Raw genomic sequence first — 15,944 nt, 5'->3', positions numbered from 1 at the left:
TTCAGTTTTGGTGATAGGAAAGGGATTCAGATGCTCGAGTGGCCAAAAAGAATGACAAACGTCCATTATAGTTATTGGAATCTTGGTAAAATGTCACCTTTTGGGTTCCTGCAGAAAGAGCAGCATAATTTGGCTGGGCTGTTTTGAGGAAAACTTTAGTGCTTATTTGAGTTGTGGTACAGATAAATTAATATAGGAGGAAAGGGCCGGGTATAGTGGCTCACGCCTGTAATCCCAGCACTTTGGGAGGCGGAGGTGGGCAGATCACGAGGTCAAGAGATAGACAGCATCCTGGCCAACATGGTGAAACCCCATCTCTAGTAAAAATACAAAAAAAAAGGCCGGGCGCGGTGGCTCACGCCTGTAATCCCAGCACTTTGGGAGGCCGAGGCGGGCAGATCACAAAGTCAGGAGATCGAGACCATCCTGGCTAACATGGTGAAACCCCGTCTCTACTAAAAATACAAAAAATTAGCCGGGCTTGGTGGCGGGCGCCTGTAGTCCCAGCTACTCGGGAGGCTGAGGCAGGAGAATGGCGTGAACCCGGAAGGCGGAGCTTGCAGTGAGCCGAGATTGTGCCACTGCACTCCAGCCTGGGCAACACAGCAAGACTCCGTCTCAAAAAAAAAAAAAAAAAAGAAGAAGAAGAAGAAGAAGAAGAAAAAGATTAGCTGGGCATGGTGGCACGTGCCTGTAGTCCTGTAGTCCCAGCTACTAAGGAGGCTGAGGCAGGAGAATCACTTGAGCCTGGGAGGTGGAGGTTGCAGTGAGCCGAGATCGTGCCACTACACTCCAGCCTAGTGATAGAGCGACACTCCATCTCAAAACAAAACAAAACAAAACAAAAACAACCCCCCCCCCAAAAAAAACATATATATAAGAGAGAAGAGAGAGTGAAATTCCTCTTCTGAAACTGGGAAAGTTCCAGGAGGAAGATAAGGTTTGAGCTGGGCTTTGGAAGGAGGAAAGAGAAGAGGAGAAAGAACATTGGATTTGCAGACAGAAAATGGGGTTCCCCTCTTGGCTACTTGGCTTACTAGCCGTGGGAATTCAGTCAAGTCACTTAGCTTCTCTAAGTATCAATTACTTCATCTGCAAAACCTCGTGTGTCACTGCCAAAGTGAGGACCAAGTGAGATTAAATAAGTGAAAGTTGTTTGTAAACTGTAAAGCATTATGCAAACATCTTGGACTATTATTAAAAGCTTAAGGATGGGTAGGACTTTGACAACAGGCATTTGGGGATAAGGGCCTCTGGGCAGAGAGAATGAAAGGCGAAGTGATTGATTGATATGTATGTAGTGATTGATTGAGACAGGGTCTCCCTCCGTTGCCCAGGCTGGGGTGCAGTGTCATGATCATGGCTCATAGCAGCCCTGAACTCCTGGGCTCAATCAATCCTCCTGCTTCAGCCTCCACAGTAGGTGGGACCACAGGCACGTGCCACCATGCCGGCCAATTACAACAATTTTTTTTAGAGGTGGATTCTCCTTATGTTGCCCAGACTGGTCTCAAACTCCTAGGCTCAAGCTATCCTCCCACCTGGACCTCCCAAAGTGCTGGAATTACAGGCACGAGCCACCACGTCTGGCGAGAAGTGATTTTTGTTAAGAGGCTAGACAAAAGGAAACTGGGCTTTGAAGATGAAATGAATGAATAACTCGCAGCACGTGCTTCCTTCTCTCCCTAGATGGCCCCTTTGCAGGCAGTCAGGGACCATGTCTCGTTCATCTTAGTTTCCAGGAGCCTGACACTTTGTAGTTGAGGGCTTTGTGCTCCATTCTCAAGAAACGACAAGTGTCCAAAGGCTATTAAACTTGGGACCTCTTTACCCCCAAAAGTATACAGAATAAGAGTTGGGTGGCCTTGAAAAGCACCTTCTTCTGTCCACACTGGGTCGCCCGCTGGGTAACCTCCCAAACCTATGAGAGCTCACCTTATCCCAGGTAAGGTCCTTACTTTAAGGAAGAGGAGGGGGGCCAAGGGCTCCAGCAGACCTGTTCTACACGGGGTAGGGGGGTGGGTGGGAACTATACAGGTGACAACATTTCATAGAACTACACACACACTCACACACACGCACATGACTGCATACCCAACAGGTTAAATCCGAGTATGGTCTGTAATGAAGTTAATTGTATTGGTTTAGTTAATTGTATTGGTTTAGTTAATTGTATTGTGCGAATGTCAATTTCCTGGCTTTGAGAATGTTGTATCTTAAGAAAAATGTTGAGGTAAGCTGGGTGGGTGATGGTATAGGGAACCTGTATGTATTAATTTTGCAACTTCTTGTGAGTCCATAATTATTTCGAAGTAAAAAGTAAAACAAAAGAAAACAAGGGAACTTCCCCCTCAGCCCAGCCTACTTCGAGACCGCCTCCCACTCACACATCTGGCCTCACCCAGGACCAGCCAGCCCTAGGCAGGGGGTGAAGGGAGGGGCAGGGCGGGGCCACGCAAGCGCAGTTCCGCAATCCCGGCCGCTCCGGGAAGTCGCGCATGCGTAGTCTCGGCCCCGGGCTGCCGCGCCAGCCCGTCTCCGCGCCGGGGGACCGGGCTGCCTTGGCCCCTCAGCGCTCCCGTCTTTTCCGGCAGTTGGAACGCTTCCTGTTGTCCTCACCCGTAACCGCCTGTTGCCCCCTGTCTCAGAGTCCCTCACGCCTCCCCTCCCGTCTTTGGCTCGTTGGCTGCCGCCGCCGGGGCTTCGCCAGCCTTCAAGTCGAGACTACTGGCCGAAGGGGCGTCTGCGGCTCTCCGCCGTCCCCAGCCCTGCCTCTCCCTGGGCTCTGGTGAGTTGCTTGCTGCCGCCGTCTTCACTCCATCCCGGGGTTTTTCCTTTATCTCCTCCTTCCCCAGCCTCCGACTCCTTCTTGGGCTTTCTCCTTCTCGCCGGCGCCCTCTTTCAAGCCCTAACCTCTCAGCCTCTTGGCCTCTCTCCGCCCCTCTCCTTAACCCCCTTCTTCCCCCGTCTCCAGATGCCCCTTGTTGGCCCTCTCCACATTTTTCCAGTCCCAGCCTTTCCACCCCATCCTTTCTCTTTCTCCTTTTGCAGTTGGAGCGGGAGCCAGGCTTTCCTTTCCATGTTGCCACCTTTGTCTGCTCCCTGCCACCAGTCAGTCCCTCAGGGATCTCGGTCATCACCAGTTTTTATCTCCTTTTCCTTCTTCTGGGGTCTGTGAACTGTGGTCTGAGGCAGAGATGTCGAAAGCCCCCCTTGGGGTGTGGTATCTTTGAGTCGGCTCCTTTCTCCGTTAGTCTTAGGATACTGGGCTTCAGATAAGCTTCAAATCACAGGAAAAGGCAGGGAAAATTCTTAAGAAGAGAGTGGAAAAGCAACAGCCAGAGGAAAAAGTCGGTAAGGGCTTAGAGGAAAGTCTGTGTCAGAAAGCGGGCAGAACGGCCGGCAGAGAGACCAGATCTCTCAGTTCATTCTGAAACGACTAAAAGACTCGGAGAGAAACTTGTTCTGTTTGAAATGCACCGAGGAGGGTTAGAGTGAAGTAGACCCTGAGTGTCTCCACCCTTTGAGCTCACCCTGCCTCTGAATTAGCCAGGCAGTATGTTTGGTTTCCCTAAACATAAAACAACCACCACCTCGATAACAGGCTCTCCTCCCCACCCTAAACGTTAGATACCAGCTTTCTCCTAAGAGGAGAGAACGCTATAGCAAACCATTTCATGTCCCAGCCCTATCCCCCATCACACATAAACTCCTAGGAATGGACATCAAAAATGAGTATATTTCCTAGTTAATCTTTCTTAAGGTGCTAAGTGCATAGCACTGTGCATGAAATGGGGGAAGAATATTAAAACAAGTATAAGACATGGTGCTTGCTTTCTAGTGTAGGTAGAGATTACAGTTTAGTAGGATTTACAGTTCAGTGGGAGAGATTAGACATGCGACTTAAGCAATAATCTTAGCTCCAATGTTGAATCGTCCAAATGAAAGATAATAGATTGTCAGTCGCAAAGAAATAAAGTCCATATTGTTGAGAGAGGGTTATTTATAGTGATCACAGAGTACCATTGTAAAGTCAGTCAGTTAGCCAGGCATAACCATATAGATTGAATCACATAATGGTTTTCATTTGACTTCCTTTTGAGTTTGCAGGCCTTACACCTGACTTTTATGAGGATCAGTTCCTTTTGTTAATTTTTTAAAACTTTGAAGAATTCCTCAGCCACCTATTATTTCCTAATTCTTCAGAGTTGAAGAATGAAACAAATGGGGCAAAGGCCTCCAATGGCTTCTAGGTCAGGGCAGGAAGGCTTGAATTGTGGAAAGCCTGATGGATAGTCCTGTCTTAAGAAAAGTTGGTTGACCCAGTAAATCTATGAATTGCTATAGGGCAATATTAATTACATCTTTTGATTAAAGGATATTAGAATTAGGCTAAATTTTTTATATTACAATAGAGGAAGTGGAGGAGGGTTTAAAGAAAGGTCAAAGGGAAGGAGAGTGCAGTCTTTATCATTATATTAGAAACTCTAAAAGTTGAAAAACACTCTGCTTAAGAATTTGTTGGTCTAATATTTGAGCATCTTTGAGTTCATTTAGTGTCCTTTTGATCTTTTTAAAAGTTTAGGTAGTAATGCCAGCCAGCTACTTAAATTAGTCAAAGCATTTTTGATATATCCATCAGTGTAAATGTAGTCTTTATTCTTTTTTTTTTTTTTTTTTTTTTTTTTTTTTTTGAGACGGAGTCTCACTCACCCAGGCTGGAGTGCAGTGGCGTGATCTTGGCTCACTGCAACCTGTGCCTCCAGGGTTCAAGCGATTCTCCTGCCTCAGCCTCCCAAGTAGCTGGGATTACAGGTGCCCACCACCACGCCCGGCTAATTTTTTTTGTATTTTTAGTAGAGACGGGCTTTCACCATGTTGGCCAAGCTAGTCTCCAACTCCTGACTTCAGGTGATCCACCTGCCTCAGCCTCCCAAAGTTCTGGGATTACAGGCATGAGCCACCGTGTCCGGCCATCTTTATTCTTTAGCTTTGTTGACAACTAAAAATCATTAACTTACTCAACTGCCTGTTATATGGAAGGCACTGTTTGCCTTAGGGTTAAATACTAGCAGATTGTTGTGTTGTGTTTGTTGTTGTTGTTGTTTTTAAGACAGAGTCTTGCTCTGTCCCAGGCTGGCGTGCAGTGGCACAAGCCAAACTCACTGAAACCTCTGCCTCTCCAGCTCAAGCAATCCTCCCACCTCAGCCTCCTGAGTAGCTGGGACTACAGGTGTGTGCTACCAAACCTGGCCAATTTTTTGTATTTTTTTGTAGCAACGGGGGTTTTGCCATGTTGCACAGGCTGGTTTCAAGCAATCTCCTACCTCTCCCTCCCAAAGTGCTGGGATTACAGGGGTGCACCAGTGCCCTGGCAAATTGTTACATTTTTATGTTGAAGTAATTTCAGTTGTTAAAATGTAACTACATATATGCAATTTCTTCAGGAATTTTCAGACAAGGAAGTACAAAACTCTCACTTGCTTTTGACATGTTTTTACATCTGGTTTTTAAATTTCTTCACCAAACACACTTAGAGTGCATGTGGTTTTCATTGTGGGTGGGGGGGGGGGTACAGGCTGACAAATAAGGAACCACACCCAAGCTTCACAAACCAAACAGAGGTTTTTTTTTTTTTTTTTTTAATTCCTTTAGTGATACTCTAAAAGATTTGAGTTTGCTTTGGTATTAGTCGAAACTTCCCCATAAAAAATAATGTGATATTTTATAGTAAGGTAGCTCTTAATGCAGTGTCTTAAATTTGTTTTTACTGATCTTTTTGGCACATGATGAATCAAAATGTTTGACTCTCAAGTAGAGTCTTAGTTTTGAATCTCTGCTCTGAAGGAATTATTTATGTGATTTTTGTCTGCGTATCTTTTTAAATAATTGCTTTTTAAATAATTTTAAGGCTTTTTTGAACAAGTGTTTTATAAGCCTTAGTTTAATCCACAAAACAATTTAAAAAGCTACTAAATATTAAGGGGGAAAACCTGAAAACTTTTCTTAAAATGCACTATCTTTGAAAATGGTCCTTGGCCGGGTGCGGTGGCTCATGCCTCTATTCCCAGCACTTTGGGAGGCCCAGGCAGTCGGATCATCTGAGGTCAGGAGTTCAAGACTAGCCTGGCCAACATAGTGAAACCCCATCTCTACTAAAAATTAGCTGGGGGTGATGGCATGTCCCTGTAGTCCCAACTACTTGGGAGGCTGAGGCAGGAGAATCGCTTGAACCCAGGAGGCGGAGGTTGCAGTGCACCGAGATTGTGCCATTGCACTCCAGCCTGGGCGACAGAGTGAGACTCCATTTCCAAAAAAAGAAAAATGGCCCTTTGACTCTCATGATTCTTTTTTGCCGCAGCTGTAGGGGGTAGTAGAGACAGGGTTTTGCTATGTTACCCAGGCTGGTCTTGAACTCCTGGACTCATGAACTCCTGGGCTCAAATGATCTCTCTACCTCACCCTCCCAAAGTGATGGGATTACAGGCATGAACCACAGTGTTCAGCCTCTCCTAATTTTTACTCAGCTTTATATTGGGATGAAGAGACAGAGAAGTAGATCATATGAGAGGTAGGAATGGTAAGAATAAAATATTGAGCACTATTGGCCGGGCATGGTGGCTCACGCCTGTAATCCCAGCACTTTGGGAGGCTGAGATGGGCAGATCATGAGGTCAGGAGATCGAGACCATCCTGGCTAACACGGTGAAACCCTGTCTCTACTAAAAAATAGAAAAAATTAGCCGGGCATGGTGGCGGGTGCCTGTAGTCCCAGCTACTCGGGAGGCTGAGGCAGGAGAATGGCACGAACCTGGGAGGCGGAGCTTGGAGTGAGCCGAGATGGCGCCACTGCACTCCAGCCTGGGCGACAGAGCGAGACTTCGTCTCAAAAAAAAAAAAAAAAAAAAATTGAGCGCTATTGCCAATGCTGGAGCAAGTCAATGTTAGTGAACAATTTGGCCAAGTGTGATAATACAGGTTAGCTGAAATATCTGGAGGAAAACGAGATTTTATTTTATTTATTTATTTTTTTTGAGACGGAATCTTGCTCTGTCACCCAGGTGGAGTGCAGTGGCATGATCTCGGCTCACTGCAACCTCTGCCTCCCGGGTTCAAGCGATTCTCCTGCCTCAGCCTCCCGAGTAGCTGGGATTACAGGCACCTGCCACCACGCACAGCTAATTTTTGTGTTTTTAGTAGAGACGGGGTTTCACTCTGTTGGTCAGGCTAGTCTCCCAACTCCTGACCTCAGATGATTCGCCTGCCTTGGCCTCCCAAAGTGCTGGGATTACAGGCGTGAGCCACCGCGCTCAGCCGATTTTATTATTTATTTTTGAGACTGAGTCTCGCTGTGTAGCCCAGTCTGGAGTGCAGTGGTGCTATCTCGGCTCACTGCAACCTCTGCCTCCCGATTCAAGCAATTCTGCCTCAGCCTTTGGAGTAGCTAGGACTACTGGTGTGTGCCACACTCCTGGTTGAGAACAATATTTTAAATTTAGGAAAAAAATATTCTATAACTTATCTAAACCCATTGGTGGTGTTTTTTTCTTGTGTAAAATGAGGAAATTAAGATCTCTTGTTTTTAAGGTATTGCTGCTTCTACCACTAGAATCGTGATTCAGGTTTTTTGGCATATTGTTCCCTTTATTTTAAGACTTAAAACTTTATTTTAACTTGTAAATTCAAATAAATGGCAAACATTTATCAAATACCTTAAGGCTGTCTCAGAGCATGTATGTATCAGATTACCATTTTTAATCATAGATTTTTCTTTTAACTGTGGATAAACTTAAAAAGTTATTGGTAACAGTATATGCTTATGGAAGAAAATATAGAAAAACATGGGCTGGGTGCAGTGGCTCATGCCTGCAATCCCAGCACTTTGGGAGGCCAAGTTGGGTGGATCACTTGAGGTCAAGAGTTTGAGACCAGCCTGACCAGTGTGGTGAAACCCCGTCTCTACTGAAAATACAAAAAAAAAAATTAGCTGGGCACAGTGGCTGGCGCCTGTCATCTTAACTACTTGGGAGGCTGAGACACGAGAATCGCTTGAACCTGGGAGGCAGAGGTTCCAGTGAGCTGAGATTGAATCATTGTACTCCAACATGGGCGACAGAGTGAGACTCCATCTCAAAAAAAAAAAAAAGAAAAAGAAAAACATGGAAAAAGCACAAGCAAGAATAACATTTTCTATTCCCACTACCTACAGGTAAGCCACTAATAACATTTTGATGATATGTTTCTAATAATTATGTGCATGTACAGTAAACACATAAAGAAAATTGAGATCGTGATATACGTTCTGCTTTGTAATGTATTCTGTTGACTTAGAGTGGGAACATTTCCTCTGACATTAACTATTTGGACATATTTTAATTGCACATTATTTTATTGAAGGGCTTTTTCATACTGAATTAGTTCTATTGTGTATATTCAAGTTATCCCTAATTTCCCTTTGTGATTACAATGCTGCATTGCACCTCCTTGTGATGAATTTTTATGGGTCTTTGATTTCTTCAAGGTAGATTTTTAGATGGCAAAGAATTGTACTGTATGCGTACTGTATATTTTTTTTTAGGTCTCACTATGTTGTCCAGGCTAGTCTTAAACTTGGGGACTCAAGCAGACCTCTGTCTTGGCCTCCCAGGAAGCCAGGATTACAGGCGTGTGGTTTACTATATATTCTTAATTTACCTATATGGTATTGTGATCTTGTTCTCTTTTTAAAAATGCAATATGCACTTGCACTAATATGTTTTAAAGATATATTTGTGGGCCGGGCACGGTGGCTGACGCCTGTTATCCCAGCACTTTGGGAGGCTGAGATGGGCGGATCATGAGGTCAGGAGTTTTGAGACCATCCTGGTTAACATGGTGAAATCCCGTCTCTACTAAAAATACAAAAAATTAGCCCGGTGTATTGGTGGGCGCCTGTAGTCCCAGCTGCTTGGGAGGCTGAGGCAGGAGAATGGCGTGAACCTGGGAGGTGTAGGTTGCAATGAGCGGAGATCGCGCCACTGCACTCCAGCCTGGGCTACAGAGCGAGACTCCTTCTCAAAAACAAACAAATAAATAAATAAAGATATATTTGTGTGGGCCGGGCGCGGTGGCTCACAGTTGTAATCCCAGCACTTTGGGAGGCCGAGGTGGCCCCGTCTCTACTAAAAATACAAAATTAGCCAGGTGTGGTGGCGCATGCCTGTAATCCCAGCTACTCGGGAAACTGAGGTGGGAGAATCGATTGAACCTGGAAGGTGGAGGTTGCGGTGAGCCAAGATCATCCTGTTGCACTCCAGCCTGGGCAACAAGAGCGAAACTCCATCTCAAAAAGAAAAAAAAAAAAAAGATATATTTGTGTGACTTACAGGTACAGGTAAAGTTGCTTCTGGTTTTCTGGTTGTTGCATGGTATTTCCTATGCAGCCACAGCTCTTTATTTTCTTACTTAAGTGCCTCCAACTTCCCATAACACAAATTAAGGCATGATGAACATCCTCTCTGTGCTGAACATCCTGTGTATGTCACTTTAGAAGCCTGTGTGACGGTTTCTTTAGTCTTTATACCTAGGGGTGGGATTTCTGGGTCATAGGACAGTAATTTATATTTATTTTCACTAAGTATTCTCTTTCTCTGGCTTTTGTTACATATTACCTGTTTGTCCTCCAGAAAACTTGCACCAATTTACATTCCTACCAATAGGGTAGGAGAGTGCACAATGGGTGGATTCTAACTCCAAATCTAACACCTCTTCTTTTCTTTGTTTCTAGCAGCCATGGCAATGACAGGCTCAACACCTTGCTCATCCATGAGTAACCACACAAAGGAAAGGGTGACAATGACCAAAGTGACACTGGAGAATTTTTATAGCAACCTTATCGCTCAACATGAAGAACGAGAAATGAGGTAAAGAATTTTGTTTGAAAAAATTGTGTCATGGTTGTGGCATTCCTTTCTCGTATTGTAAAACACTTATAATGCTGAAAGGAGACAAGAATAGTAGCAGCCTTATTATAGACTATCATAATGGAATGACAGTGAAAGGGCTTTTCAAAGTCCCTGCCATTAACCCACTTATGCCTACAAGTCAATAACACAAACTTCTGTTGAAATCCAAGAAAAAAAATGGTACTTGGGAGGTTGAGTTGGGAGGATTGCTTTAGCCCAGGAATTTGAGGCCAGCCTGAGCAACACTGAGACTCTGTATCTTAAAAAAAAAAAAAAAAAAAAAAAAATTAGGCCCAATCCAAGGAGTTGATTGTTAAGGCAGAGTGGTATAATGGAATAGCAGCCCTTTTGGAGTCAGACTTGGGTTTAGAGTCCTGCCAGTTTCATTGAATAGCTGTATGAAGCTCTAATAAGTTCCTTAGTCTTTCTGTGAATTGGTTCCCTCATCAGGAAAATGGGGATAATACTACTTGCCTTGCAGGATTGTGTTGGGGATTAGATATAACATATGTGAGTATGTACCATAGTGTTTCACACATAGTAGTCACTTAGTTAATTGTGGTAGTATCAGCTATTGTTATTACTGATCTGGTGTATACTGTCCTTGGTAACTCATAATTTATTTATTGGTTTTTTTTTTTTTTGAGATCGAATCTCACTCTGTTGCCCAGGCTGGAGTGCAATGGCATGATCTCAGCTCACTGCAGCCTCTGCCTCCTGGGTTCAAGTGGTTCTCGTGCCTCAGCCTCCTTAGTAGCTGGGACTACAAGTGTGAGCCACCACGCCTGGCTGATATTTGTATTTTTAGCAGAGACGGGGTTTCACCATGTTGGCCAGGCTGGTCTTGAACTCCTGACCTCAGGCATTCCACCTGCCTCGGCCTCCCATAGTGCTGGGATGACAGGCATGAGCCACTGTGCTTGGCTGTAACTCATAATTAAAAAAAAATTTGTCCCAATATTTTACTATGAAAGTATTCAGAAGTACAGAAAACTTGTAATAAACAGTGAATATATACATATATATCATCTAGAGTCTATAATGGTTATTTATTATATTTGTTTAACTGCATATCCATCTATCCATTCTTGTATCTGTCATTAATCCATCTTAATTTCCTTTTTTTTTTTTTGAGACAGAGTGTTGTTCTGTCACCCAGGCTGGAGTGTAGTGGCGTGGTCTCGGCTCACTGCATCATCTGCCTCCTGGGTTCAAGTGATTCTCCTGCCTCAGCCTCCCGAGTAGCTGGGATTACAGGCATGCGCCACCACGCCCAGCTAATTTTTGTATTTTTAGTAGAGACAGGGTTTCACCGTGTTGGCCAGGATGGTCTTGATCTCTTGACCTCTTGGCCTCCCAAAGTGCTGGGGTTATAGGCGTGAGCCACTGTGCCCGGCCAATCCATCTTAATTTTTTGCCTCACTTCAAGGTATGTTGTAGACATCAGTATACTTCTGAATATTTCTGCTTATATAACATTAACTAGAGTTCAGTATTTATACTTTTTGGCGAAGGGTGTAAAATTTATATACAATGGAATGCACAAGTTGAAGGGTACCATTTTATGAGTTTTGACAATTGCATACACTTGTATAACTTAAACCTTTATCAAAACAGAACATTACGTCTCCCAGAAAAAGTTTTCATGCCTCTTGGTTCTTCAACCTTAGACAAAGACAACCACTGTTGTGATTTTTTTTTCTTTTTTTCTTTTTTTGAGACGGAGTCTCACTCTATTGCCCAGGCTGGAGTGCAGTGGCGTGATCTCGGCTCACTGTAAGCTCCGCCTCCCAGGTTCACGCCATTCTCCCACCTTAGCCTCCCGAGTAGCTGGGACTACAGGCGCTTGCCACCACGCCCGGCTAATTTTGTTTTTGTATTTTTAGTAGAGACGGGGTTTCACTGTGTTAGCCAGGATGGTCTCAATCTCCTGACCCCGCGATCCACCTGCCACAGCCTCTTGAAGTGCTGGGATTACAGGCGTGAGCCACCGTGCCTGGCTGTGATTTTGTTTCTATCATAGTTTTGCCTATTTCATACAAGTGGAACACATAAATGGAAACATGTAGTATGTACTCATTTGAGCAAGGCATCTTTCATTTAGCATATTTTTTTTTTTTGTCGAGACGGGGTGTTGTTTTGTTGCCCAGGCTGGTGTGCAGTGGCATGATCATAGCTTACTGCATCCTTGACCTCCCAGGCTCAAGCGATCCTCCTGCCTCAGCCTCCCAAGTAGCTGGGACTACAGGTGCATGCCACCATGCTTGGCTAAGTTTTAAAATTTTCTGTAGAGACAGGGTCTCACCTTGTTGTCCAGGCTGGTCTCGAACTCTGGGGTTCAAGTGATCCTCCCACCTTAGCCTCCCAAAGTGCTAGGATTACAGGTGTGAGCCACCACACCTGGCCAGCATATTTTTGAGGTTCCTCTGTGTTGCTATATGCATCAATAATTTGTTCCTTTTTATTGTTGGTACTATTCTGTCTTCTGACTATATCTTAGTTTGTTTGTCCATTCTCCTATTGATAAACACCTGGGTTCTTTTCAGTTTTTGGCTATTTTGAATAAACTTCTATGAACATTTTTGTACCAATCTTGTGAACATTTGTTTTCAGTTCTCAGATAAACATCTAGAGAGATTCAGTGGAATTGCTGAATCATGTACATAGCTATATGTTTAGTTTTATAAGAAACTGCTAGACCTTTTTCCAAAATATTATTAATATATGAGAGTTCCAGTTACTTTACATTTTTGCTAACATTTGCGTTGTCAGTGTTTTAGTTATTTTGGTGGATATTTAGTGATCTCTCACTGTGATTTTTATTTTGCATTTCCCTGATGACTAATGATGTTGAACATTTTTATGTGCTTTTTGGCCATTTGTGCATCTTCCTTTGTGAAATGTTTGTTCAGATTTTTCGAGCATTTAAAAAAATGGAGTTGTCTTTATTATTGAGTTGCAGGAGTTCTTTGTTTGTCCTACATATCAGACCTTTGTCATGTGTATGTTTCGTAAGTAATCTCTCCCAGTCTGTGGCTTTCTTGCTCATCTTGTTAACAAAATCTTTAGGCAAGCAGAGGTTTTAAATATTGATGAAATAAAATTTGGCATTTTTTTAATGGTTATTGTATTCTGTGACCTTTCTAAAAAACCTTTCTTCTTTAAAAAAAAAAATTAATTTGGGCCAGGTGCGGTGGCTCACACCTGTAATCCCAGCACTTTGGGAGGCCGAGGTGGGCGGATCACCTGAGGTCAGGAGTTCGAGACCAGCCCGACCAACATGGAGAAACCCTGTCTCTACTAAAAATACAGAATTAGCTGGGCGTGGTGGTGGCGCATGCCTGTAATCTCAGCTACTCAGGAGGCTGAGGCAGGAGAATCGCTTGAACCCAGGAGGTGGAGTTTGCGGTGAGCTGAGATCACACCACTGAACTCCAGCCTGGGCAACGAGAGTGAAACTCAGTCTCAAAAAAAATAAAATTAAAATTAAAATTAAAAAAAATTTTTTTGTTTTTTTAGAGTCAAGGTCTTGCTATGTTGACCAGGCTGGTCTTGAACTCCTGTCCTCAAGTAGTCCTCCCACCTCAGCCTCCCAGAGTGCTGGACTTATGTTAGCTACGGTGCCTGGCCAGAAACCTTTATTTATCCCCAAGTCATAAGGATTTTCTCCTATGTTCCATTTTGGAAGTTTTTTAGATTTAGTTTTTACATTTAGTTCTGTGATCCATATTGAATTAATAGATGTGTATGATATGAGGTGGGGAGTTCAGATTGATTTTTATCCTTTTGGATATCAGTTATTTTAGCAACATTTGTGGAAAAGATCTTCCCCCATGAGATTGCTTTGGCACTTTTCTTGAAAATCAAGTGACATATAGGTGTGAATTCATTTCTGGGCATTCTTTTTCTGTCCCATTGATTTCCTTGTCTGTCCTTAGCCAGTCTCACCCTGTTTTGATTACTGTAGCTTTGTAGTAAGTTTTGAAGTCAGGTAATGTGTAAGTCCTCCAGCTTTGGTCATTTTATTTTAAGATTGCTTTGAGTATTCTGTGTTCTTTGCATTTTATTATAAATTTTAGAGTCAAGTTATTAATTTCTACGGAAAAGCCCAATGGAATTATGTTGCTTTTTTTTTTTTTTTTTTGAGACGGAGTCTTGCTCTGCTGCCAGGCTGGGGTGCAGTGGCGTGATCTTGGCTCTCTGCAACCTCTGCCTCCTGGGTTCAAGCTATTCTCCTGTCTCAGCCTCCCTAACAGCTGGGACTACAGGCACACGCCACCACACCCAGCTAATTCCTGTATTTTTAGTAGAGATGGGGTTTCACCATGTTGGCCAGGATGGTCTCGATCTCCTGACTTCATGATCCACCCGCCTTGGCCTCCCAAAGTTTTGGGATTATAGGTATGAGCCACTGCACCCAGCCTGGAATTACTATTGGAATTATATGACTCTGTAGATCAGTTTGTGGAGAATCGACATCTTAACAATATTGAGTCTTCTGTTACATGGACATTGCAGATCTCTGTTTTTCTTGTTTGTTTGTTTGCTTGTTTGTTTGTGTGTTTGAGACGGAGTTTTGCTATTGCTGCCCAGGCTGGAGTGCAACGGTGTGATCTCGGGTCACTACAACCTCCGCCTCCCATGTTCAAGCAATTCTCCTGCTCCAGCCTCCTAAGTAGCTGGGACTACAGGCACCTGCCACCACCCTGGCTAATTTTTTGTATTTTTAATAGAGACGGGGTTTCACCATGTTGGGCAGGCTGGTCTCGAACTCCTGACCTCAGGTGATCCACCCGCCTCCTCCCAAAGTGCTGGGATTACAGGCATGAGCTACTGCACCTGGCCCATGTCTCCATTTTTAAGGTCTTCTTTAGTTTTTCTCAACAGTGTTTTCATAATTTTTAGTGTGTGCATCTTACATGTCTTGTTAATCTATTTCTAATATTTGGGGGTTTTCTGGATGCTATTTAGAATTTCACTGTCCAGTTGTTTGCTGCTAATATATAGACATATAACTGAATTTTGTATATTGATCTTGTATTCTGTAACTTTCTAATTAGTCTAGATTTTTTTTTAATTTGCATATTTAGGATTTTCTATGTAAACAATCTTGTGATATTCAGGTAGAGACAGTTTTACTTCCTTTTCAATCTATTCACCTTTTTTTTTTTTTTCCTTGCCTTAGTGCACTAGCTGGGAATTCCAGTAAAATGTTGAATAGAAGTAGTGGGAGTGGATATCTTTGTTTTCTTCTTGATTTAAGAGCAAACGTGCTCACTGTTTTACTAAAGATGCCCTTTATAGGTTGAGGCAGTTTCCTTATGTTCTAATTTGGGTTAAAATTTTTTTTTATTGTTTTTTTTAGAGACAGGGTCTTGCTTTAACCCAGGTTGGAGTGAGGTGGCACAATCATGGCTCACTGCAGCCTTGACCTCCTGGGCTCGAGTGATTTTCCCACCTCAGCCTTCCGAGTAGCTGGGAATATAGGTATGTGCCACCACACCTGGCTAATTTTTTTTTTACCTTTTTGTAGAGACAGGATATCACTATGTTGACTAGGCTTATCTTGAACTCTTGGCCTCAGGCAGTCCTCCTGCTTCAGCCTCACAAAGTTTTGGTGAGCCACTGTGCTCAGCCTATGTTCCAATTTGGCTGAGGAGCTAAGAATTTTTATCATGAGTAGGTGTTGAATTTTTTCTTTTTATTATTATTTTTTATTTTTGTCATTTGTTTTGATTTTTTTTTGTGGTTGTTGGATTTTTCTCAAATGCTTTTTCATCATCTCCATAATGGTCATATTGTTTTTCTTCTTTATTCTTTTAATATGGTGAGTTACATGGACTGATTTTTGAATGTTAGACTAACTTTACGTTTCAGGGGTAAAACCCTCTTGATGACATTGTATTATCTCCTTTATGTTGCTGGGTTGATATGCTAATATTTTGATAAGGATCTTTGCAATCCTGTTCTTCATGAGGGTGTAAGTGATAATTTACATGG

General features: G+C 43.2%; 1 protein-coding gene across 3 annotated transcripts in view; it reads left to right on the top strand.

Annotated features, from left to right (window-relative positions):
• Positions 1–2,461: 2,461 nt before the first annotated feature.
• Positions 2,462–15,944, top strand: part of STK38 (serine/threonine kinase 38) — a 54,350-nt gene continuing 40,867 nt past the window's right edge. The window contains exons 1-2 of one of the 3 annotated variants that reach the window (XM_009451151.5): positions 2,462–2,788; positions 9,770–9,902. In XM_009451151.5, the coding sequence (XP_009449426.3) occupies positions 9,772–9,902 (131 nt within the window). In that variant the 5' untranslated portion in view covers positions 2,462–2,788; positions 9,770–9,771. Of the gene's footprint in view, positions 2,789–7,997; positions 8,210–9,766; positions 9,903–15,944 lie in introns of those variants that run through there. The other 2 variants (XM_518435.7, XM_016955351.4) reach the window with 2 other exon arrangements.

Source organism: Pan troglodytes, chromosome 5 (genome assembly GCF_028858775.2).
Source record: "Pan troglodytes isolate AG18354 chromosome 5, NHGRI_mPanTro3-v2.0_pri, whole genome shotgun sequence".
NCBI classification, from domain to species: domain Eukaryota; kingdom Metazoa; phylum Chordata; class Mammalia; order Primates; family Hominidae; genus Pan; species Pan troglodytes.
This window is presented reverse-complemented; position numbering and strand designations above follow the sequence as displayed.